This window comes from Hylobates moloch, unplaced genomic scaffold, assembly GCF_009828535.3.
Source record: "Hylobates moloch isolate HMO894 unplaced genomic scaffold, HMol_V3 SCAFFOLD_10, whole genome shotgun sequence".
Taxonomy (NCBI): Eukaryota; Metazoa; Chordata; class Mammalia; order Primates; family Hylobatidae; genus Hylobates; species Hylobates moloch.
This window is the reverse complement of record NW_026652285.1, coordinates 33,912,706-33,935,804: the sequence shown is the minus strand read 5'-3', so window position 1 is coordinate 33,935,804 and position 23,099 is coordinate 33,912,706. Positions and strand designations below refer to the sequence as shown.

Sequence of the window (23,099 nt, the reverse complement as noted above, 5' to 3'; positions counted from 1 at the left end):
GAAGCTTTTCTAGGTCTTAACATTTTCTTTCTTTGTTTTCCTGTAGGATCATGGATTTTCCTGGTCACTTTGAACAAATCTTCCAGCAGCTGAACTACCAGAGACTTCATGGCCAGCTCTGTGATTGTGTCATTGTAGTGGGGAATAGACACTTTAAAGCCCACCGCTCCGTGCTGGCAGCATGCAGCACGCATTTCCGAGCCCTGTTCTCAGTGGCAGAAGGAGATCAGACCATGAACATGATCCAGCTGGATAGCGAGGTGGTGACAGCAGAGGCCTTTGCTGCACTGATTGACATGATGTATACCTCCACCCTCATGCTGGGGGAGAGCAATGTTATGGATGTCTTATTGGCAGCCTCTCACCTGCATTTGAACTCTGTTGTTAAGGCATGTAAACATTACTTAACGACAAGGACGCTGCCCATGTCTCCCCCCAGTGAGCGCGTTCAGGAGCAGAGCGCCCGCATGCAGCGCTCCTTTATGCTACAGCAGCTGGGACTAAGCATCGTGAGCTCAGCCCTCAATTCCAGCCAGAATGGCGAGGAGCAGCCAGCCCCCATGAGCTCTTCTATGCGCAGTAACCTGGATCAGCGCACGCCCTTCCCCATGAGACGCCTTCATAAGCGCAAGCAGTCTGCAGAGGAGCGGGCCAGGCAGCGCCTCCGACCCTCCATGGATGAGTCTGCCATTTCAGATGTTACACCGGAGAATGGGCCTTCAGGGGTTCATTCTCGGGAGGAGTTCTTTTCACCAGATTCTCTGAAAATTGTGGATAATCCTAAAGCTGATGGAATGACTGATAACCAGGAAGACAGTGCGATCATGTTTGATCAGTCTTTTGGCACTCAAGAAGATGCCCAGGTGCCTAGCCAGTCTGATAACAGTGCTGGCAACATGGCACAGTTGTCCATGGCCTCTCGTGCAACTCAGGTTGAGACTAGCTTTGATCAGGAAGCTGCAACTGAGAAAAGTAGTTTTCAGTGTGAAAATCCTGAGGTTGGCCTTGGTGAGAAGGAGCACATGAGAGTGGTGGTTAAATCTGAACCCCTGAGCTCGCCTGAGCCTCAGGATGAAGTGAGTGATGTGACCTCACAAGCAGAAGGCAGCGAGTCTGTGGAAGTGGAAGGAGTTGTAGTCAGTGCCGAGAAGATAGACCTCAGCCCTGAAAGCAGTGATAGGAGTTTTTCAGATCCCCAGTCTAGCACAGACAGGGTAGGTGATATCCATATTTTGGAAGTCACAAATAACCTAGAGCATAAGTCCACTTTTAGTATTTCAAATTTTCTTAACAAGAGCAGAGGAAGTAACTTCACTGCAAATCAGAACAATGATGATAATATTCCAAACACCACTAGTGACTGCAGGCTGGAGAGTGAGGCCCCCTATTTGTTGAGTCCAGAGGCTGGGCCTGCAGGTGGGCCCTCCTCTGCCCCTGGCTCCCATGTAGAGAACCCATTTAGTGAACCTGCAGACTCCCACTTCGTCAGGCCTATGCAGGAGGTGATAGGCCTGCCGTGTGTGCAGACTTCAGGCTACCAAGGAGGAGAACAGTTTGGGATGGACTTTTCCAGGTCTGGTTTGGGCCTCCACTCCTCCTTCTCCAGGGTAATGATAGGTTCCCCAAGGGGAGGAGCCAGTAACTTTCCATACTACCGCCGCATAGCTCCCAAAATGCCAGTTGTAACTTCCGTCAGGAGCTCACAGATCCCAGAAAATTCTACCAGTTCCCAGCTAATGATGAATGGAGCTACGTCCTCATTTGAAAATGGCCATCCTTCCCAGCCTGGCCCTCCACAGTTGACCAGGGCATCTGCAGATGTTCTGTCAAAGTGCAAGAAGGCCTTATCAGAGCACAATGTTTTGGTTGTAGAGGGAGCTCGCAAGTATGCCTGCAAAATCTGCTGCAAAACTTTTCTGACTTTGACAGATTGCAAGAAGCACATCCGTGTTCACACAGGTGAAAAGCCTTACGCCTGCCTGAAGTGTGGCAAGAGGTTTAGTCAGTCCAGCCACCTGTATAAGCACTCAAAGACTACCTGCCTGCGCTGGCAGAGCAGCAATCTTCCCAGCACTTTGCTCTAGCTGTTTGTCCTTACAAGACAACGCTAAGGCCAGTTGTCGGACTGAATTTCTTTTGGTAAGCAGTTAATGCCTTGGGGTTCGAGGCTTCCAGCTGCCCAGTGGCTCTTAAACAGTTTAGCAACTAATAACCGGAGAAGTAACATGTAGTATTTGTGCTGCTGCATTTCTGAGTGAAGTGCACGTCTTGGGAAAGGGATGCAATCCCTGAAACCAGGTTCTTCCTTAGGGTTGGGTAATGCAGTCAGAAAGTAGTTTGTAATTGATGTTAAAAGTGGCACATTTAAAATTTGAAGTGCAAAAAAAATTTTTTAGCAATTTTTGTAAAACTGTGTAGCATTTAAATCTCCTATACCTTCTGATGGGATTATATCCCTGTACAGTGATGCAAAATGCACTTATGTGTAACCAGTGGTGATTTGGTGCCTGTCTTAAAGGAAGGCCTTTGAGGACACACCTGTCTGCCACAAATGCTTTAAAGTGTATCATGAGCTAGTCCTAGACCTCAGAAAGTACTGTATTTTTTTTTACCTGATTTGCAGTCATAGACACTGCACGTTGGTGCTGACACTGGGTCAAGAGTGAGCATTCTCTTGGACTGTTAGATGTATATACTTTTGAATACATCACTGTTGGATAGATGTTTTAACAGTTTTTTCTGGTTTAAAAACCAAATTGTAAATGGAGTATGTACTTGTAGAGAGTGACAAGGTATTGTTTCCCTATGTGCTGTTTGAGCAGTATTTTAACCAACTTGTACTACAGATGTTACAGTTCCACGTTAGGAAGTCAGAAAAGAGCTTGTGTTTGTCTTTGTTCTGATGATGTGGAGTCATGTTTTGTGGGGTCTTCCATGGCACATTTACCTGTTGCTCCATCCAGATGTTGAGGGCCAGTCTAGGCTGACACATCCTACCCGAGGACAAGCCTGTTCTCCATTTCTTCTCTCCCCTCCCCATATAGCAGCTCTCCCAGGTTTAGATTACTGTTTTCGATGACAGATTAACCAAAAATGCCCCACATGGGTTTTATTACTGTTATATACTATAACAGTACAGACCCTAAATTTTATTATTTGTTGCTCCCCCAATCTGATACCAAATGTTTAAAATTGTTTGAAATCCAAACATGCTAGTCTTCATGGGTAAATATTTTCTAGGCTATATAAGAGTTGGCAGCCCATAGCACAGAAGTAATCAAGTAGCATCTGAGACTGTTGGAGGCACTCGGGTCACTGCCCAGGGCCTCTCTGGGCCCTACAGCCTCACTTCCCCAGCCTCACCTTGCTGTCCTCTGACACTGTGCCATCGGGGCTGTTAGTGGCACCTGTATGAGGCCAAGTGTACGTCCAGGGGAACAGCACAGGTTAATGCGTCTCCCTAGAACTCATGAAGTCAGTTTAATTCATGCACGAACATGAGTTCATTTTGTTTTATATAGCTTTTTTAGACATACCAAACCATCATGCATAAATCAGATAAATTATTCAGTTTTTGTGTTTAGAAAGCTAAGTATGTGTAGCTGGAAACAAAAATGAGCGTGTTTTCTCTCCTGTTAATCTAGTGTGCAGTTATACATGTGTGGATAATTTCATGTTCCAGGGGGGCTTGGCATCTCCCATGGACTGATTCCCAGGAAGAAAAGCCCAAAGGGAAACCCGTGATTCCTTTCAAGTAGATGTGGGAAAGAGCCCACTGAAGGATATGAGGTCCTGTGAAATTCAATTGTGTGTGTGGCTCCTCGTTAGCAGTCATGTTGACATGGTGTTAGGAGGCTCCCCATCCACCTTTTACATGATGTAGGGACCAGTGTCTTGTGAGATTAACTTTGGGACACAGTGGGTTAGCCTGGAGAAAACGAGGCCCCGCCCGGACCCAGGGAGAGGAACCAGTGACACAGGCAGAGCGGTGCAGCCTTCCTTACCTTCCATTTGGAGGAGGTGGTGCCAGGAGCCTGCCCGCTCACCTCTGCTGAAGCATAAGTGGACTTTGCTTTTGGGGCTTATCTCTGATACATGCCTCTCCACTGCTAGATGGAACCTGGAATCTCTCATCTACCTCTTAGTCGGTCAGTTTCTACGTGTGAGAAGCAAGCTTGTGGGCCAGTGTCCTTGTACATGCTGTAGCACTTAAAAAATAATTCCAGGGTTCCCTGGAAAACCAGTCCCAGGGTTCCTATGATCTGTAGTTTCTACCTGGATTATAACTGGTTTTGGGTACCTGAATTTTGATTGGTTAGCCTTAATTATAGTCTGGCGTGATCATGTAGAATCTTTTCTGGTGAACAGATCATAAAGTTCTGTCAAGGCATCCATGTCAGTGGTGCTATGCTGGTTACAACTTGAGATTTTTGAAATAAAAAATTTGTCATATTCATGCCTCTAAATATGTGTTCTTTTTCTTTATGTTATTAAGGTTGAAACCAAAGAGGGTAATAGCTCTTTGCCAGCCCTTCTTTGACTAGTACTTCGTTTTAAACCAAACCTATTAACAGTTAATTGGTTGTTCCCCTCAAATCATTCCCTTCTGCCTTCCCCTGCCTTCCTTTTCTGTCTTTGAGCTACGCACATGCATGAGATTTTGCTTTTCAGTCTACCCAGTTGCTCTCCGAGGGCCTGCATAATCTTGTGCTGCTCCCTGGACCTGCCTCCCAAGTTGGAAACTCCATCTGCCAGTTTGGCTTGGCTGTGGGGAAGAGCTGGAAGCTGATTCCTTGAGCACAGAGCAAGGCACTGGCAATGGCAGTGCGGTGGCCTGACCTTGGAGAGAAGTGGGTAAGGTGGTGATTTAAAAAAAAAAAAAATCCACCTGGGGGCAGGGAGGGGCTGGGGGGACAGGATGGGCAAAGGGAACAATATGTGTAGGTGCTGAAACTAATTTTAAAATGAAACTCACCTACCTCTAATCGTTCTGACCAAAATAAGAGTGCTACATCCTTACCTAGTTCTCATTTCTTCCAGTTAACTCCTTTTCTGGAAGTGCTCTTTAATTTCCCTGATGGTCTGGGTATCAGATTCAAGTGCCATGGTCACAACTGAGGGACAAGTGAAGGAATCTGGGTAGAGAAGATGAGGGGTAAGGTGGTTTGGACACATTCCAATAAGGAAAATGCCCAGGGCTGAGGGCTGGGGTGGGAAGCAGAGCAGATCATTGGATGCCGTGACTTTGAAACATGCTCTTTTTGTATTTTTAAAGAAGTTTTTTTTGAAACAGGGTCTTGCTACATTGCCCAGGTTAAGTGTAGTGGCGATTTAAAGAGTGATCATAGCACACTGCAGCCTTGAACTGGCCTCAAAGGATCCTTCCCGCTCAGCCTCCTGAGTTGCTGGGACCATAGGGGTGCCATCACCACGCCCAGCCATATCCACTTGTTAGCTTCCCCATTTACAGGCCAAGACGGTCTCTCAGAGAATTATTTAATAATAGAATTACCATACTTTTGGCTCAAGTGTGTCCAACACCAATGTGACAAGTACATCTATTGGAATCACTCTTTCCTCAGAGAATCACACTTTCCCTTGGCTCTGCCTGTGGATCCAAATCAAGCCTGGGTGCGTCTGACAATATCAGGGCATGGTTTGCTTCCTGGCCCTGCATCTCTACTGTTTGGCTACAGCTTGAGTTCACTAGGCATTGGCTCCCCTCTCAGGCCAGCCAGCAAGTTGTTAGCTGCCAATAAGGACATGGTGTTGCGGGTTCTGTAGGTGGCACTGCCAATGTGGGGTAGGATCACTGGAAAGGAGAGAGAGAGAGAGGGAGATAAGAAGGGTGGTTCAGCAGCCTTCAACTGGGCTGTTTTCATGGCTTGGGTTTGCCCGTAGGAAGAATAAAGAGAGACCACCTCATGGTTCCATGCTTTGCCTTCTCTCCCACCGTCACTAAGCTTGACACTCCCCCAGAGCTGAGGTTCAGACTAACAGAGTGAAGGGCCTCCAGGCTACTAAAACCCAGTCACAATGTGATGAAAGATTTGTATTCTAGGGCTGGGCGCAGTGGCTCATGCCTGTAATCCCAGCACTTTGGGAGGCCAAGGCAGGCAGATCACTTGAGCTCAGGAGTTTGAGACCAGCCTGGGCAACATGGCAAAACCCCATCTCTACAAAAAATACAAAAATTTAGCCAGGCGTAGTGGCCCTCACCTATAGTCCCCACTACTTGGGAGGTTGAGACAGGAGGATTGTTTGGGCCTGGGAGGCAGAGGTTGCAATAAACTGAGATTGCACCATTGCAGTCTAGCCTGGATGACAAAGGGAGACACTGTCTCAAACAAAAAAATGGTGAACGCATAGGAGTTTAGCACTGGCCACCTGTACCATGTGCCCTTGAAAATGATGCCACATGACAAGGTTTCTGATCTACAGAAATAACTCCAAAATGAAATGCTGAACAGCACAGTTATCTCTGATCCCACCCCAGAGCAAGTGAACTTACTTGCCTCCAAAGAACTGTCAGCTGGGTGCAGTGGCATATTCCTGTAGTCCCAGCTACTCCGGAGGCTGAGATGCGAGGGTCGCTTGAGCCCAAGAGTTCAAGGCCAGCCTGGACCACATAGCAAGACATCATCTTTACCAAATAAACCCCATAAAACTGATTTTGGGTTTTTTCCAGGTAGAAATCACGTTTCCTTTTAATTGAGTACATTTTCTTCTTTAAATTTTATCATTATTGTAATAGGGTCTTTGTTGCCCAGGCTGGTCTTGAACTCCTTGCCTCAAGTGATTCTCCTGTCTTGGCCTCCCAAAGGGCTGTGATTACAGGTGTGAGCCACCGCGCCCAGCCATAATTCAGTACTTAATTCACAGAGTTTCTTCTCTGTGGTAACAATTAGGTCCCCTCCTCTCAAGAACATTGCATCTGATCAAACTGAGAGCCAGCATGAACATGGACCCCAAACCAGAGCTTTCAGAATAACAAGGAACAGCAAAAACCAGCCTTTCCCTACACTTAGGAAGGGACTGTGAATGGCAAGGTCCAAATTTTCACCATCCAAATAGAAAACCCAGGGCTCAATGCCAGCATGGAAACCAAAATATGTCAGGAATGAAGTATAGTATCCCTTTACATACTCAAGGTCAGGATGAGTTTGGAGAAATTTGCATCTGACTATTTGGCCTCTTCTAGTAGAGATGAGTTTTTGAGACAGGATCTTGCTTTGTTGCCCAGGCTGGAGTGCCATGGCACAATCAGCTTACTACAGCCTCAACCTCCTGGGCTCAAGCGATCCTCCCACCTCAGCCTCCTGAGCAGCTAGGACTAGAGGTGCATACCACTACACATGGCTAATTTTTTATTTTTTTATAGGGATAGGGTTTCGCTATGTTGCCCAGGCTAGATTCGAACTCTTGGTCTCAGGTGATCCTCCCACCTTGGCCTCCTAAAGTGCTGGGATTACAGGCGTGAGCCACCCTAATCAGCCCCACCCCAACATTTCAGACATACAATGAATCAGAATAAATCCACTCACTCACAAGAAACATTCTTGGATAGTGGTTTTGGGTTGCTGAGATTGAGTAGCACATTATTTCAAAGTGGCAAAATTCAGGGCCATCTAGGAGAATTCAAAAGTGGTGGCTACATTTGCCGACAGGTTTACACAGGACACATATAAACAACCCCCATTTTTTTCAGCGTATATGTCAAGAGGCCAAGACCCCTGATCATCAAAATATGTTATTTTGTACATTACAGTTTACAGGACAACAGAAGGAAAGACACTTTGTTGGATAGTGACTAAATGGCATTTTGCAAAAGGTCCCTGTCACTCTGAAGGGGTGGAAGGACTGGAGTCCTATGGCCTTCATTAACTTGACCCCTCCTCCTCTTTGGTTGCACTGGCCTCAGTGGGAGCTGCTACTTCTACGTGTTCTGCGGGCTTTTCGTCTACCTCTTCCTCACCTTGGGGACAAAGATCTGGGTATTTCTGCATGCATTCCTGCATGGCCCCAATTGGTCTACACAGTCTGACCCCTTGACATTCTCCATACTATAGTGGAAGCAGGAAAAGTTCAGCCTGAATTGTTCCCCACAGGGGCCGTTGGCCATTCCCCCAAGGCACAGGCAGTTCCAGTTAATGTCTCCATTTGGCAGCCTCAATCGGTGCTCCCCCCCATAGGGATCACTGGGGTCATTAGCTGTGTTGCTTGGAGCTGCATGGTCTTTTTTCATCACAAATGATTGGATCCTTCCCTTTCTGCCGGCAGTAGGACATGGCTGCAGCCCAGTGCTTACATTTTGCAGAAGCAGCAGTGGGGACTGCAGCTTTATGCCCCAACTGCCCTCTCCTCAGACCAAGAACTGCCTTTTGAAGCAGTCCCGGGGCCCTGAGCTGAATTCCAGGACCTGGGATGGGGGTGGGAGGGCAGTTTTCCTGGCTGTGGGTGACAGCCCTGACATCACACCCAGTGCTCCTTGCAGGCTGGGGTGGGGGGAGGGATGGGAGAGTTTCCAAGGGCTGCAATAATGGGAGCATTCACTGGGGAAGGCAGCTAAAGACCTTTTATTTAGGTTTCCATTCCAGAATCCAAATTAAGGGCAGAGACTGGCCCAGACAACCTAAGGCCCTGATCACTCTGTTAGTCTGGAGGCATAAACTCCACCAGCTACCTGAACAGATCTTAATATAAAGAATCATTAACTATGCATCAAGTTGTTAACTCACTGAGCAGATGACAAAAACCCAAGCAAACCACAAAGTGTGGTCCCAGGACCAGCAGCATCAGTGGCATCTGGGAGTCGTGAGGAGCATACTCTCAGACCCCATCCCAGACCTGCTGAAATAGAAACCCTCGGGATGGGGCTAGCAACCTGTGTTTGATCAGTCACTCCTCCAGGTGATTCTGAAGAACACAAAAGTATGAGAATTGGCCGGACACTCATGCCTGTAATCCCAGCACTTTGGGAGGCCGAGGCAGGTGGGATCATCTGAGATCAGGAATTCGAGACCAGCCTGGCCAACATGGACAAACCCCATCTCTACTAAAAATACAAAAATTGGCTGGGCCTGGTGGTGCACGCCTGTAATCCCAGCTACTCGGGAAGCTGAGGCAGGAGAATCGCTTGAACCCAGGAGGCAGGGGTTGCAGTGAGTTCAGATTGCACCACTGCACTCCAGCCTGGGCGACAGAGCGAGACTCTGTCTCAAAAAAAAAAAAAAAAAAATGAGAACCACTGCACTATGGTAGCACAGAGGTAGCAACTGCCAGAGGCACTTCTGGTGCTGCAACTCAAGACTTCTGTGGCACGGGCACTGACTGGCTGTTGCTCTTGTCTCTGAGCAGGGCTCAATGGGGCTGGTTCACCAAGTGTTGGAAAAACTGCAAACTGGATTTCCCAGCCACTGTGGGAAGGAACTGGTGCTGCTAGATGAAGAAGTGCTGCTGCCACTCCCCCAAAGACAGGAAGAGAGGGCAGGAGGAAGCAGGCCCTTCCACACCCACACTGACAGGGCCTGCCAATGCAGCTGGCACAGCAGAAATGGGGTGTGCAGAGGCCTGGCCCCAGCCCCACAAAGCAGAAGAGAGAAGGGGACTTTGTCGTGAAACAACAGCTTGAAAAACTGGCATGAATTATAAATATTGGCATTGTCATTAATTTTAATTTTTCACACCTAAACTGGTAATAGCAATTTATAGTAACAGGTTTTACACGAGTCACTGTGGTATAACACATGTAGACATGTATTCAGCCCACTTTGTTGTTGTTGTTGTTTTTGAGATGGAGTCTCACTCTGCCGCCCAGGCTGGAGTGCAGTGGCACAATCTCGGCTCACTGCAACCTGTGCCTCCTGGGTTCAAGCGATTCTTCTGCCTCAGCCTCCCAAACAGCTGGGACTATAGGCATGCACCACCATATCCGGCTAATTTTTGTATTTTTAGTAGAGATGGGGTTTCACCATATTGGCCAGGTTGGTCTCGAACTCCTGACCTCATGATCCGCCCACCTCAGCCTCCCAAAGTGCTGGGATTACAGGCATGAGCCACCATGCCCAGCCCACTCTTTTTTTTTTTTTTTTTTTTTTTTTTAAACAAATCCACTCACACCTACGTTCTGTTCCTTTAGGGACAGAGACCCAGCAGAGCATGCGCAAGAGGACTGACTGCTCCTGTCATACACCCATGTCACTAACAACATAAACATTTACGGTCCCTGGTGTGTCCCTTTGGGTTCAGCACCTGCTCACACTAGCTCCACACCCGGCCCCTCAGGACCCCCTCAAAAACACTGGTCCTGCAGGGCAGCAGGGAGTTTGCATCAGAAAGTGCAGTTCTTACCACAGTTCTTCAGGGTCAGGAGAGGGTGGTTTGTAGGCAGTGGTTCTGGGCTCGTCACATCCAGTCCAGCGGCTGCAATCTTACCACTGGCCAAGGCCTGGTACAGGTCGTCCTGGTTTACGACGTCGCCCCTGGGAATGACAGTGGTGACATGGGTACCCCGAAGATCCCTCGGCCCAGGCCGCCTTTGAGGCAGAACAACCTACAGAATGAATTTTTCCACTCACCTGGCACTTGGCACTGACTTTTAAAGCAGTAAGTCTTAGGTATGCTTATAGTATGTCTGTAAGTCTTATATACTCAAGAGAACTCCAGCCCTGCCTCCTTCTAGCTGTGTGACCTTGGGCAAGTATCTCAAATCTCTGTGCCTCGAATTATCTGTGTCTCAAATTATCTATGAGATAAGGAGAATACCACCTAACTCCCAGGCATGTTGGGAGGACTAAAGCTTTCTTACATGCTCTACTGCATGAACAGGGCCCAGAAGGGCATCTGTGTTAGGCCCCATCCAAGTGTTTCTGATCTGGTTGACCCCCAGACCCCCACTGAGAAGCACCACAGTGTGCCATCAGGTACCTGTCTAAACCAGCGCAGAGGAATGAGCACACCCCTAACCACATCCATCATAGGCAGCGGCCACTGAAGGCAAGAAGTCATCTTCTAGAGACTATATTGTGCACTAAGTAATACTTGTGCACTGAGTAATACAGGGTCCTGGGCTGTCCTGGGTACACGCAGGCACCCAGTACACGGCAGCTGTGACTGCTGCCAGCCAGCAGTGCGAGCCCTGTGGTCCTGCATGTTTCACTCTTCCATGCCCAGGTCACCTGTTTTGTAACTAAACGTTGGTAATTAAAGGTACCTTTGGGGTGGACGAGTCCTCGGGATGACCTCACCCAATCCCCCTTCCCCTAAACTGACGGGCACCAGCTAGGAAGGGCTTGGAGTGGCAGAGAAGGAAGGTCTGACCCCCATACATGCCCAGTGGCCTGAAGGCACCCCTAGGGACAGTGTGAGGAGCTACAACCACGTGAGTTTTAGGGTCTGTCTGCCCAGGAGCATAAGGTTCAAAGTATCACTGAACCACAGCCAGCCAAAGCCAGGCTCAGCAGTGTGGGAGGCGGCCTCCAGAGGGCCCTTCAGATCCTGAAGTCCAGCCCTTTGTGGTGAGGATAATGGGCCTGCCAAGGCTCCCTGGGAACACTCCCTGCAGCCACGCTGCTGTGTGCCAGGCCCTGCCGGGCGGGGGCCACTGCTGAGAAGCAGACAGGCCAGGCCCACTCCGACGGCTCTTCTTCCCTGTTCGGAGCTCTCGTGTATTCCCACAAATTTCTGAGTTGGTTGTTTGGTTTATGGAAACCAGCAAGCTCAGCCTGGGGTGTCATCAACAACCCACAGGGGAAGAAAATCTCCAGATGGCAGCAGTGGGGACGGCTCCTCTCCAGGCTTGCTGGGTGAGGTGGCCCTAGGATACCTGCTGATGTTGATGAACACAGCTGTTTCCTTCATCTTCTGGAAGAAGTCCTTGTTGCAGAGTCCCTCGGTTGCAGGCGTTAAGGAGCAGGCCACGATGATGAAATCAGACTGGGCAGCCAGCTCAGGGGTAGACACTGAGGGAGGGCAGGACTCCATCAGGCACTGAGTACCAGGCTAGGGACAACCAGATGGCGGGAGACCAGCCCCTTGCTCTCGACTCCCTAACAAAAACTCCCAATATGCTTCCTGAAGGCCGAGTCTCTACCTGGACAACTCTCATGAGTACACAAAGTCAAATCACACACAGTGGGATCTGGACCTCTCTGGCTTTAACCACCTTCAGGGCCCAAAGTGCCCAGGGGCGTGGGGAATGCTTGAGATCCAGCCTGCCTTCTGCTTACCAGGCTGTGGACCTGCCACGGGCTGGACCCACCTGGACTAAGGGGTGCACACAAAGGCTAGGGTAGTGCTTGCCAGTTTATGAAGGAAAAGACAGTGAAAGTGCCCAGCCCTTCCTCACACCCACCACCATCCCTGCTGCTCCGCCCACAATGGGGAATGGTAACAAAGGACTCTGAAAGACGGGAGCCCTGGACTGCTCTGCTGGCACAGAGAGGACCTGGGTAAGTCCCTGTGCCCCGTGAGTGGGCCTGTGTCCAGAGGCAGGTAGATTAAACATCTACCAGACACAGCAGCCCCTGGACATACCTGGAGCTCCTGCCCTCTGCCTGAAAACACCACCATTGAGAGAAAATACAGCCTCTCAACTGGGCACAGACAGGCTCCTGTGGAAATCAAGGCTTCACTTACCAAACTCTGCCTGGAATTCCGCTGCTTCCTCAGGCCTGGGCTGGCGCCCTGTGTACAGAAATCTCTGGACACCAAATGGTTTCAGACGCCGAGCAATGGCCTGGCCTAGAGCAAGGAGAGTCCGTGTCTCGTTCCCAGTCCCGCAAAGGGTAGGGGCACCACCCAGCATCTCCAGAACAGCGGCCCTCAGGGCAGATCCTTTTCATCAGCACAGCCCCAGTTGCCTGCTCCTGTCTCCTCCAAAGTGGGTGGGGGACTGGCTGCCCCACTGTAACTAGCCCCCAGCCAGCCCACACTGCCCCAGGGATCTGGAGATAGCACCTCAGCTCCCCTGAGGCTGTCACTGGCTGATGCTGTCCTCACATGGTCCAAGCCATCTGGAAAGCCACTCAGGTTTTTCCTAACCTCTGAGAACTGGAGTTTTCACACAGGAGACGCCTGGTCAAGCAGTCCCCTCCTTTGTCCTGGACCCTCTGCTTCTGTGAATGCAGTCTCAGACCCCATTTGACTTTTTGGTGGCACTGCCAAACTGCCAGCTCACCCCAAACAGAATTTTCATGCAAGCTGCTGCTGAGACAGATTTGTACAGTTGGCTTTTCAGGCTCAGAACGTGCCCCAAAGCTGTTGGGTTCCTCCAAGCAACTCTCTAGTGAGAGGCAGGGCTGTTCGTTGGCTAGACAGGTTCTCCACACTCTCCACCCTCACCCGCACCCCTGCACCAGGCAGGATGACAGAGAACCACCAATAGATAACTGCTTGGCTAGGCCCAAGCCCTTCTGCCAGGCTTCTCCAAATAAGGGCCACTGGAAGAAAAGTGGCTCTGACTCATCTGCAGAACTGCAGATCAACTCTGCCCACTGAGCCCTCTGGCCCCTGAGTTAGGGCTTCATGAGTCACATACCTTCCAGAACGCAAGCCGGAGTAGGTGTTGGGGGAATGGGCTCTCTCACAGTAACCGCTCCTAACGGCCCCAACACATGTGTAGTCTTCATCTGTTCTTTATGGAGCTGGAATCATGACACCCCTGACCCTTAGGCAACTTGCTTTTATCACCTGGTGAGTTCTTAAGGAATCCTGCTTTGGTTTATTTATGTATTTGCCTGTGTTTTACAAAGCTGTATCCCTCACTAGAGATATCTCCACTGCAAGCAAAGTGCCCTGACAGCATATGGGTCTTCTCAGCCTTCAGAAACGTGGTGCCAGGGATGCAAACCAAGCTCTGAGAGCCGGGGCGGGCAAGCGGGCAGGTGGGAGCCTCACCTATGCGCCCCAGCCCGATGATGCCGACAGTGCTCTGCGTGAGTCCATAGCCACACAACCAGAGGGGCTTCCACGAGGTCCAGCCACCACTGGGGGAGAGAGAGGGGCAGGTGAGAGGCCCAGCCTTGGACCAAGATGAGGGGCCGCTGAGAACCCAGCACCTCTAACTGTGGTCCAAGGTATAAACCCACCCTCCAGGTCAGGGACTGAGAGTGGGATGAGGCACTGCCACTCAGCACTGCAGATGAGCAGCAGAAATGACTCCACCTTTAAAGCCACCAGGGACATAGAACTTGAGGGCGGGAAGGGGCCTTACTGGCTCTCATCCTATTTTGCAGATGGGAAAACAAACCAGAAAGGGTGACCTGCCTGAGGTCACACAACCAGGGGAGAGTTGAGAGCAACAGGCCGCAAACTCAGGATTTATGATTCCAAAACAAGTTCTTTTGGCACTTTAGGGCAGCAACAAAGGGTACAGCCACAGGGCCCACCCTGCTGCCCTGGGCGAGAGACGGAGCCTGCCCTGAGCCACCTCCAGTAGATGTGCTGACTCCCCAGACAGGACAGTGAGCAGGACTCAGCACTGTCTACTCTGCTCCATGCCCTGTGCCGGGGCCCATGCTGCTGGCCACACACTGTGAGAGCCTGCGTTTGCACACCTCCCACCTTGACTCAGGCCAGTCCCTCCGTCTGCACATGGAATGCTTCCCCCAACTTTCTTTTTTTTTTTTTTTTTCTGAGACAGGGTCTTGCTCTGTTGCCCAGATTGGAGTACAGTGACATGATCTCGGTTCACTGCAGCCTCTGCCTCCCGGGTTCAAGCAATCCTCCCACCTCAGCCTCCCGAGTAGTTGGGACTACAGGCGTGTAACACCAGGCCTGCCTAATTTTTGTATTTTTTGTAGAGACAGAGTTTTGCCATGTTGCCCAAGCTGTTCTCTAACTCCTGAGGCTCAAACAATCTGCCTGCCTCGGCCTCCCAAAGTGCTGGGATTACAGGTGTGAGCCACTGTGCCCGGCCAACTCTAACTCTTGATATACAGGCCGAAATCCCTGATCTGAAACCTTCAGGCTAGATTTTAAAATTGTGAAAGGCAGCATGGCGCACGTGGTAGATTCCACACATCACCCTCTGCAGTGTCTGGGCAGCACGCTGTTTTAAAAGTGTTACATCTGCAGCAAAACTTAGGAAAGTCACATTCAATGGGAGAAATAAAAGCCTTAAACAGTCTCCTGTTAGTATGAAAGAACTTTCAGCTGTCTGAGCTTTTTAATTTGGGGATCTAAGGGACGGTGGATCTGCAGCTTTCAGGACTCAAGCAGACGCCCACCTGCTACTTATTCTGTGAAGCCCTCCCTGATCCACACTCTCCCTGCCTGCCCTCACTCACCAGCAGAACTTGTTTGTCCTCCCTCATCCTCTTCTCTCACCACTTCCCTTCCTGCCCTTATTGCAGCTCTGCCTTGTGCTTTATTTGAGTCCTCACTCAATGAGGCACACCTGGGGTCAGGGACTATGCGTGGGCTGGACTGGCACAGTGATCAGGATCCAGTGCTGAGCAGAGCCAACGTTCCCGCCAGGCGTTCACTTCTTTTTCTTTTTTTTTTTTTTTTTTTTTTTTGAGACGGAGTCTCACACCATCACCTGGGCTGGAGTGCAATGGCGTGATCTCAGTTCGCTGCAACCTCTGTCTCCTGGGTTCACATGATTCTCCTGCCTCAGCCTCCCAAGTAGCTGGGATTACAGGGGCCCACCACCACATCCAGCTATTTTTTTTTTTGTATTTTTACTAGAGACGGGGTTTCGCTATGTTGGCCAGACTGGTCTCGAACCCCTAACCTCATGATCTGCTCACCTTGGCCTCCCAAAGTGCTGGGATTACAGGCGTGAGCCACCGCACCTGGTCTGCGTTCACTTACTTCTTCACTTCCTCGATGGCCTCTGGCAACCGGCGGCAGGTGGTAAGTAGCAGGGAGACTGCGAGTTCGGCGGTGGTATCTGTCAGGACATCTGGGGTGTAGCCAACTCGGATCCCACTACGAATCAAACATCTGGTGGTAACATCAGCCTCAACCACATTTACCAATGTCTACTGCTGGGACATTTCCATGGAGTTACTTTGCTCCCTCTTTGATCTGCCTGCCAGGAAGCTCAGAACTATAAATGAGCACTCAAAAACGGGCAGTCCTCATTCCTATTTAGATTATCTCCCACTTTGGAAGGATATGAAGATGGAAGATCAGGGTTCAGGGACTGAACAAGTAACTTAACCTTTCTGAATTTCCTCATCTGAAACAGAAAGAATAATACCTGCCTTTGCTACTTCAAGGTATTGTTGTGGGGATCAAAAAAGATAATGAATGTGAAAGGGTGCCACCTACACAGAAGTTACCCACTGTTTCTGACCGCTGGGGTTTATTGTAGTTACCGCTTCTTGATTTCATCCAAAGCCAAGTGGTCGAAGCCCACAGACATAGTGCTGATGACTTTGAGATTGGCCCCTGTTGTGCAGAAAGTGCATTGTTAGTATCTTTCCTTGAGGAACTCAAAGCCACAGCACTGGGGACTATCATGGGGACACCGCTTATTATAGTTTTCTTAGAATAAGAGGCTGACATCTCTGTTCTTCAGTTAAAACTCTGAATAATCCCCTTTGACAGCCTCAGACACTGCAGCTCAGGGAGGTTAAGTGGCCTGGCTCAGTCACAGGCAGAGCAGGGTTCACCTCAGGGCCTCGGCCACCAAGGCCCCACTCTTACCCACTGGACTGTCCACCCAACGAGGCCTCGGGTCTTCTTCAGCCACGCTGGGGCCTCCCCCATGGACACCTCCAAGAGTGCCAAGAAGGTGGCTGGGACATGACCCTCTCTACCCTCTCCTGCAAGCAGGACACTAGAAAGCTTCCAGGCCAAGGCCAGGGCATGGGGCGGCTCAGCACTGACTCACAAGGGTCCCTTCCCATCTGGCAGCCTCTGAGTCTGAACCTTTTCTCAAACCTGTCACAACAGCCTCACAGGGGGAGGTTTACCCTTCCACGGGCTGAGACCCGTGGCTGCGGTTGCGGAAAGACATCCTGCTGGGGCTTGGCACTGAGCTAGGTCCTCCCTCATACTACGCACAGGCCCAGAAGGGGCAGGGTCTTGCTGGAGGTCACAGAGCAAGGCTGTGGCAGGGCTGCAGAACCCAGGGCCTTGGATGCTCTTCCCCACACCCACAGTCTCCACACCGTGGTCTTTGCCCTCCCAGGACCCCCCGCCAAGGGGTTCACAGCAGGAGGGAGGGGCAGTGCCTGTGCCAAAGCAAGCTATCTGCCCGCTCGGGCCTGGTATCGCAGGAAACGCCCTCAGAACCCAGACAGCACTGCAGAGCAGCCCAGGAGCCAGCAGCACAGGCTGAGGGGCCCACAGGGCCAAGCCACCCTCGAGTCACCTGCCCACCCAGCATGCACCTGCAGCATCCAGGATCCTCTTGTCCACGTGGTCGGAGAGGAGGCAGAGCAGGCCGTGGGCCCCTGCCACACCTCGCTCTAGCTCCTTGGCGGGGATGGGCTCATCCGAGTCCCACTGCTCCACCTCACAGCTGCGGGGAAAGGGAGGCCCTCAGGAGAAGCAGGAGCTGCACACCTGTCCCCGCCCCTCCCAGCTGGGAATCCTGGCCTCTGATGGCCCTGGCCTCAGGCTGCCCCGGGCTGGCTGAGGGGAGGCAGGGTCAGGCAGGGGTGGTCTCAGAACTGTCCCGAGACAGCAGGTGACAGGTGAAGGGCTGAGGGGCCCCCGAGCAGAGCCTAAGCTGCAAGGGGGAAGGCATGGGGACAGCTCTCAGGTCAGCACAGAGAAGAGCTTTCCCACACTCTCAGGGGCTGGGCGGCCAAGCAGGCGGCCAACTGCAGGGAAGGCCCGTGGGGGGCAGGGTGTGCCTCAGGTGGGGGGCCTGGATTCAATGGCCTGTTGCATCTCTTCCTGTCCTTGGAGTCCATGAAACAGACAACTCTCATAGTTGGACTGGGCCAGGAAAGATAAGGTCAAGGCCACCCAACGCTTCCACAGCAGCTCATAGGAACCGGATATTTGTCCCAGTGATGCATGGTGCCTCCTGGCCATTGCCATGGAATTCGGTACAGCCAGAGCACGTGTGGAGCCTCTATGTGGCAGGACACAGGATAGCTACTCGAACCTCCGGACCGAGCTCGGGGCACTGACCACCTTTCATCCACCTCCCCAGAAGCAGGGTACAGTGTGAGCTACTGTTACCATGGGCGCAGTTGCTGCCTTCCGCCTTCTCCTGCTCAGTACAAAGTGGGTCCTCGGCAAAGGTTTTGTTGCAGTGAACAAAATTTGAAAATCTCATTTGCCCCTAGAACTGGCTGCTGAGGCTGGGTTGCATCCTCTTCCTAACACTGGAAATGCAAACCTGATCAAACACAGTGATCAGACAGCAGTCAGACACTTCTGAGTACAAGCCCCAGCTCCTCCACCTGGGAGCTGCATGGCTTCAGGAAGGAACTTAACCCTAAGTCCAGCCTCCAGTTTTTAATCCGTGCAATGGGAATTATAACACTGACTTCACAGTGCTGCCAGGATTAAAAGTTTATGTATATGAAGCACCTGGCAAGGTTGGCCCACAAAAAGGGTTCCATTTAGCAAGGGTGGGCCAGGTGCAGTGGTTCATGCCTGTAATCCCAGCACTTGGGGAGGCTGAGGTGGGAGGATCCCTTCGTACAGGAATTCAAGACCAGCCTGGGCAACACAGTGAGACCCTCGTCTCTGCAAAAAATAAAAAATTAGCCAGGCATGGTGGTGCATGCCTGTAGTAGTCCCAGCTACTTGGGAGGCTGAGGTGGAAGCATCGCTTGAGTCCAGGAGGTTGAGGCTGCAGTGAGGTATAATTGCGCCACTGCACTCCAGCCTGGATGAGAGTGAGACCCTGTCTTAAAAATTAATTTAAAGGGTCCTCAGGCTGGTCATGGTGACTCACACCTGTAATCCCAACACTTTGCGGGGCTGAGGCAGGAGGATCGCTTGAGTCCAGTAATTTGAGACCAGCCCGAGCAACAGAGTGAGACCCCCGTCTCTACAAAAAAAAAAAAAAAAAAAATCAGAAAATTAGCCGGTGGTGATTGTTTGCACCTGTAGTCCCAACTACTCGGGAGGCTCAGGTGGGAAAACTGATTGGGCCCAAGAAGTCGAGGCTGCAATGAGCCACGATCCATCGAGCCACTGCACTCCAGCCTGTGCAGCACAGTGAGACTGTCTCAAAAATAAAGATAAGTAAATATAAAGAAAAAGAGTCATCAAAGGCCTCTGCCAAACGTCCAAGGGGCCTTGTCAGTGACCGCCATGTCCCCGACCCCACGTGCCCTGTGGGAGCGTGGAGAATTAGCCTGGACCTTGCCTCAGGGGCAATCTCCCCTCTCCAAAGCCGGAACTGCAGGTCCCAGCGTCGTCTTAAGAGGAGAACTGGGCCCCGGAGAACTTTCTCCGAGCCTCCCCAAAACTCCAAGCCCGCCCCAGCCGGCCACAGGGCCCAAACGCCCCGCCCGGCTCTCCGGTCCCTGGGACCGCCCTGCCCCTCCCCCACGAGGCGTGAGGCTCTTACTCTGCCGCCCGGGCGAGCGCGACCCTGCCCTCGGCGGGTATCCTGCGGGTGACGAACACCTTCATGAGTCGCACCGGTCTCATCCGCCGTGCAGCCGCCGACCCGGACCTGGAAGGGCGGAAGCTGGCCTCGGAATATAGCTGGGCCGGGGCGGGGCCAGGCTGGAGTGGGCGGAAGAGACGTCGCGCGCGGCGTGCGGCTTCGCGTGAGGGAGCGCGGGGTTGCGACTGGGCGGTGACTGTGCGTGCTCGGGGAGTGACAGTGACAGTGACCCTACACAGTGTCCTTGTGTGTGTGGAGGGGTGTGCGCCTCGTGCCACTGGGGAATCAGGGCCCCGGGGGAGAGGGGGCAGTATCCTGTCCAAGGCCTCATGGGAGCCCTGCTTTCTCTGCACGCTCAGGGTCCTATTTCCACAGGCTCAGGCCTTAAGAGGCTGAAAGCCCCCACTTTTTCTGTCTCTTGGGTTGGCTCAGGGTAGAAACCCAGGTTCCAGGCTGTGAGGAAGTCCAGGACACACAGAGAGGTTATGTGTAGGTGTTCAGGCCAACAGCACAGCCAGGGGCCCAGCTGACAGCCAGCGTCGATGACCAGCGTTGAGTGAAGAAGCCTTCGGATGACTCCAGGCCAACTCCCACCTGACTACAGCTACAACCGCACGAAAGAGCCTTTAGGAGAATCACTGGCTGAGCCCAGTCAACCCCGGAACCAGAAGAGATGATAATGCACTGACTGCTCTTGCTCTAAGCCGTTCAATTTTGGAGTAATTCTTTATGCAGCAATAAATAAGTGATACACTTTGTGCGCGAAAGCCATAAGAATACAACTAATTCTCCATTAAAAAATTAACCGTACCATCCTGAATGCATCTGATCTTAGAAACTAAGCCTGGTTATGGCTTGTATGGGAGACTGCCTGGAAACACCAGGTGCTATAGGCTTATGTTTATCTTAAAAAAAAAAACATTAACAAAATCAGAAGACAACAAATCGGGGAAAATACCATATATTTGCAACTCATTTTATAGACAAGGGGTTAATTTCCTTATTGCACAACTAGTTCCTAAGACAAAGATGCCCAGCTTATCTGAATAAGCAAAGGATATCAATGGACAGTTTATAGAAAAGGAAATGGCTTTTAAATGTATGGCTGGGCGCGGTGGCTCATGCCTGTAATCCCAGCACTTTGGGAGGCCGAGGCAGGCGGATCACTTGAGGTCAGGAGTTTGAGACCAGCCTGGCCAACATGGTGAAACTCTGTCTCTACTGAAAATACAAACATTAGGTGGGCGTGGTGGCACATGCCTGTAATTCTAGCTAATCAGGAGGCTAAGGCAGGAGAATTGTTCGTGAGTCCAGGAGATGGAGGTTGCAGTGAGCTGAGATCCCATCACTACACTCTAGCCTGGGTGACAGAGTGAGACTCCATCTAAAAAAAAAAAAAAAGAAAAGTGCTCAACTTGACTCACAAAAGAACTGCATATTAAAATTACAGCAAGATACCAATGTAAAAAATAATACATTGGGGAAACAGGTGCTTTCATACGTTGCTGGTAGGAGTGTAAATCAGCAACTTCAATAAAAAAGTTTGGCAGTAGCTATCAAAATTTAGACTGCACATCTTTTTTGACCCAGAAATTTTGCTTTTAGGAATTTACCTTACAGACGTATTCACACATGTGCAAAATGCCATCTGCCAAACGCTCTTCATTGTGGCATTGTTGGGATAGTAAAATATGGGAAACAACCTAAAGGTCCATTCATAGGGGACTGTTCATTACGTATGAGTCATTCCTACAGTGAAATACTCTGCATCAATCAAAAGAGTGAGGCAGCCCTGTGCGTACCAATGTGGAATGATCTCCAAGATATACTGTCCAGTGAGAAAACAGGGTGATGCAAAGTGCATATGTTACCATTTATACGAGAAAGTATATGCCTATTCTTTTTTTTTCTTTTTTTTTGAGACAGGATCTCAGTCTGTTATCTAGGCTGGAGTGCAATGGTGCGATCTTGGCTCACTGCAACCTCCACCTCCTGTGCTCCAATGATCCTCCCACCTCAGCCTCCTGAGCAGCTGGGACCACAGGCACGTGCCACCACACCCAGCTAATTTTTTGTATTTTTTGTAGAGACAGGGTTTCACTATGTTGACCGGGCTTGTCTCGAACTCCTGGGCTCAAAGCAATCCACTTCCAAAGTTCTGGGATTACAGGCGTGAGCCATGACACTTGGCCACCTATTCCTGTGTGTTAAATATCCCTTGAAAGATGTACAAGAAACATCTTTCTTGTTTCTTTGGGAACAGGCCGGGTACAGTGGCTCATGGTTTGTAATTCCAGCACTTTGGGAGGCTGAGTCAGGAGCATTGCTTGAGCCCAGGAGTTTGAGACAAGTCTGGGCAACATAGCGAGACCCTGTCTCTACAAAAAAAAATTTGTTTACATTACCCAGGCGTAGTGGTGTGCACCTGTAGTCCCAGTTACTTGGGAAACTGAAGTAGGAAAATTGCTTGAGCCTGGGAGGTTGGGGCTGCAGTGAACTGTGATTGTGCCACTGCACTCCAGCCTGGGCAACAGAGGGAGACCCTGTCTCTAACAAAAAAAAAAGAAAGAAAAAAATAAAAAAGAAGAAACTGGGGACAGTGGCTGCCTCTGGGGAGAAGACCTGGTGAAGTAGGACAGAGTAAGAGAGACACAATTTTCACCCTTTGGGAATTTGTATCTTGTGCATTTATTATCTACTCTCAAAATAAAGAAAACATTCATTTAAAAATAGCACTTGGCCAGGAGCAGTGGCTCACGCCTGTAATCCCAGCACTTTGGGAGGCTGAGGCGGGCGGTTCACCTGAGCTTAGAAGTTCGAGACCAGCCTGGCCAACATAGTGAAGCCCCGTCTCTACTAAAAATACAAAAAAATTAGCCGGGCTTGGTGGCAGGTGCCCGTAATCCAAGCTACTCAGGAGGCTTAGGCAAGATAATTGCTTGAACCCAGGGGCCGGAGGTTGCAGTGAGCCAAGATCACGCCACTTCACTCCAGCCTGGATGACAGAGCGAGAATCCGTCTCAAAAGAAAACAAAAAACAAACAAAAAAAACTCCGTCTCAAAAATAAATAAAATAAAATAAATAAAAATAGCATTTGGCCAGGTTTGGTGGCTGATTCCTGTAATCCCAGCACTTTGGGAGGCTAAAGCAGGAGGACTGCTTGAGGTCAGGAGTTCAAGACCAGCATGGGCAATATAGGGAGGATCCCCTGCCCCATCTTTACAGAAAAATTTAAAAATTAGCTGGTTGTGGTGGCTGAGTCCCAGAAGGCTGAGGCAGGAGGATCACTTCAGCTCAGGAGTTCGAGGTTACAGAAAGCTATGATTGCACCACTGCACTCCAGCCTGGGCAACAGAGTGAGACTCTGTCTCAATAATAATAATAATAGTCTCCACTTCTTTTCTTGCTGTCATTTTGAGTCCTTGCACACTAAATATCAATTCCCCTGCCTTAGCTGTGGCCTTGCCCCTTCATCGCTCAGGTGTCTCCCAGGCTGCGCTTCTATGTTGATGACTCTGGAGTGAGCAGCTCCACCCCCCCATCACCCAGCTTCAGAGCCATAAG

General features: G+C 50.5%; 2 protein-coding genes and 1 pseudogene across 8 annotated transcripts in view; 1 reads left to right on the top strand and 2 right to left on the bottom strand.

The window, feature by feature from the left end:
- ZBTB5 (zinc finger and BTB domain containing 5) overlaps positions 1 to 4,456 on the top strand; it is a 41,453-nt gene extending 36,997 nt beyond the window's left edge. For all 7 annotated transcript variants that reach the window (XM_032164180.2, XM_058445049.1, XM_058445048.1 and 4 more), the window contains one exon: positions 47 to 4,456. In XM_032164180.2, the coding sequence (XP_032020071.1) occupies positions 51 to 2,084 (2,034 nt within the window). In that variant the 5' untranslated portion in view covers positions 47 to 50 and the 3' untranslated portion in view covers positions 2,085 to 4,456. The remainder of the gene's footprint in view (positions 1 to 46) is intronic.
- A 1,023-nt stretch (positions 4,457 to 5,479) lies between these two features.
- On the bottom strand, positions 5,480 to 19,635 carry GRHPR (glyoxylate and hydroxypyruvate reductase). Its single transcript, XM_032164181.2, has 9 exons — positions 19,493 to 19,635; positions 17,346 to 17,476; positions 16,326 to 16,398; positions 15,817 to 15,933; positions 13,897 to 13,985; positions 12,637 to 12,741; positions 11,825 to 11,960; positions 10,351 to 10,481; positions 5,480 to 5,812 (listed from the first exon to the last, which is right to left on the bottom strand). Exons 1-9 carry the CDS (start codon positions 19,573 to 19,575, stop codon positions 5,691 to 5,693), a joined length of 987 nt encoding a protein of 328 aa, XP_032020072.1. The 5' UTR covers positions 19,576 to 19,635; the 3' UTR covers positions 5,480 to 5,690.
- Positions 5,820 to 9,183, bottom strand: LOC116475096 (mitochondrial intermembrane space import and assembly protein 40-like; annotated as a pseudogene).
- Positions 19,636 to 23,099: the final 3,464 nt, after the last annotated feature.

What these genes read in the sequence shown, in the direction of transcription:
- GRHPR (XM_032164181.2), bottom strand. Translation starts at nt 19,575, where the DNA reads ATGAGACCGGTGCGACTCATGAAGGTGTTCGTCACCCGCAGGATACCC. An exon ending in TTGGATGAAATCAAGAAGCG is followed by an intron (nt 15,934 to 16,325) that starts GTAACTACAATA and finishes TTTGATTCGTAG; the next exon opens with TGGGATCCGAGTTGGCTACA. An exon ending in GCCATCGAGGAAGTGAAGAA is followed by an intron (nt 13,986 to 15,816) that starts GTAAGTGAACGC and finishes TCTCTCCCCCAG; the next exon opens with TGGTGGCTGGACCTCGTGGA.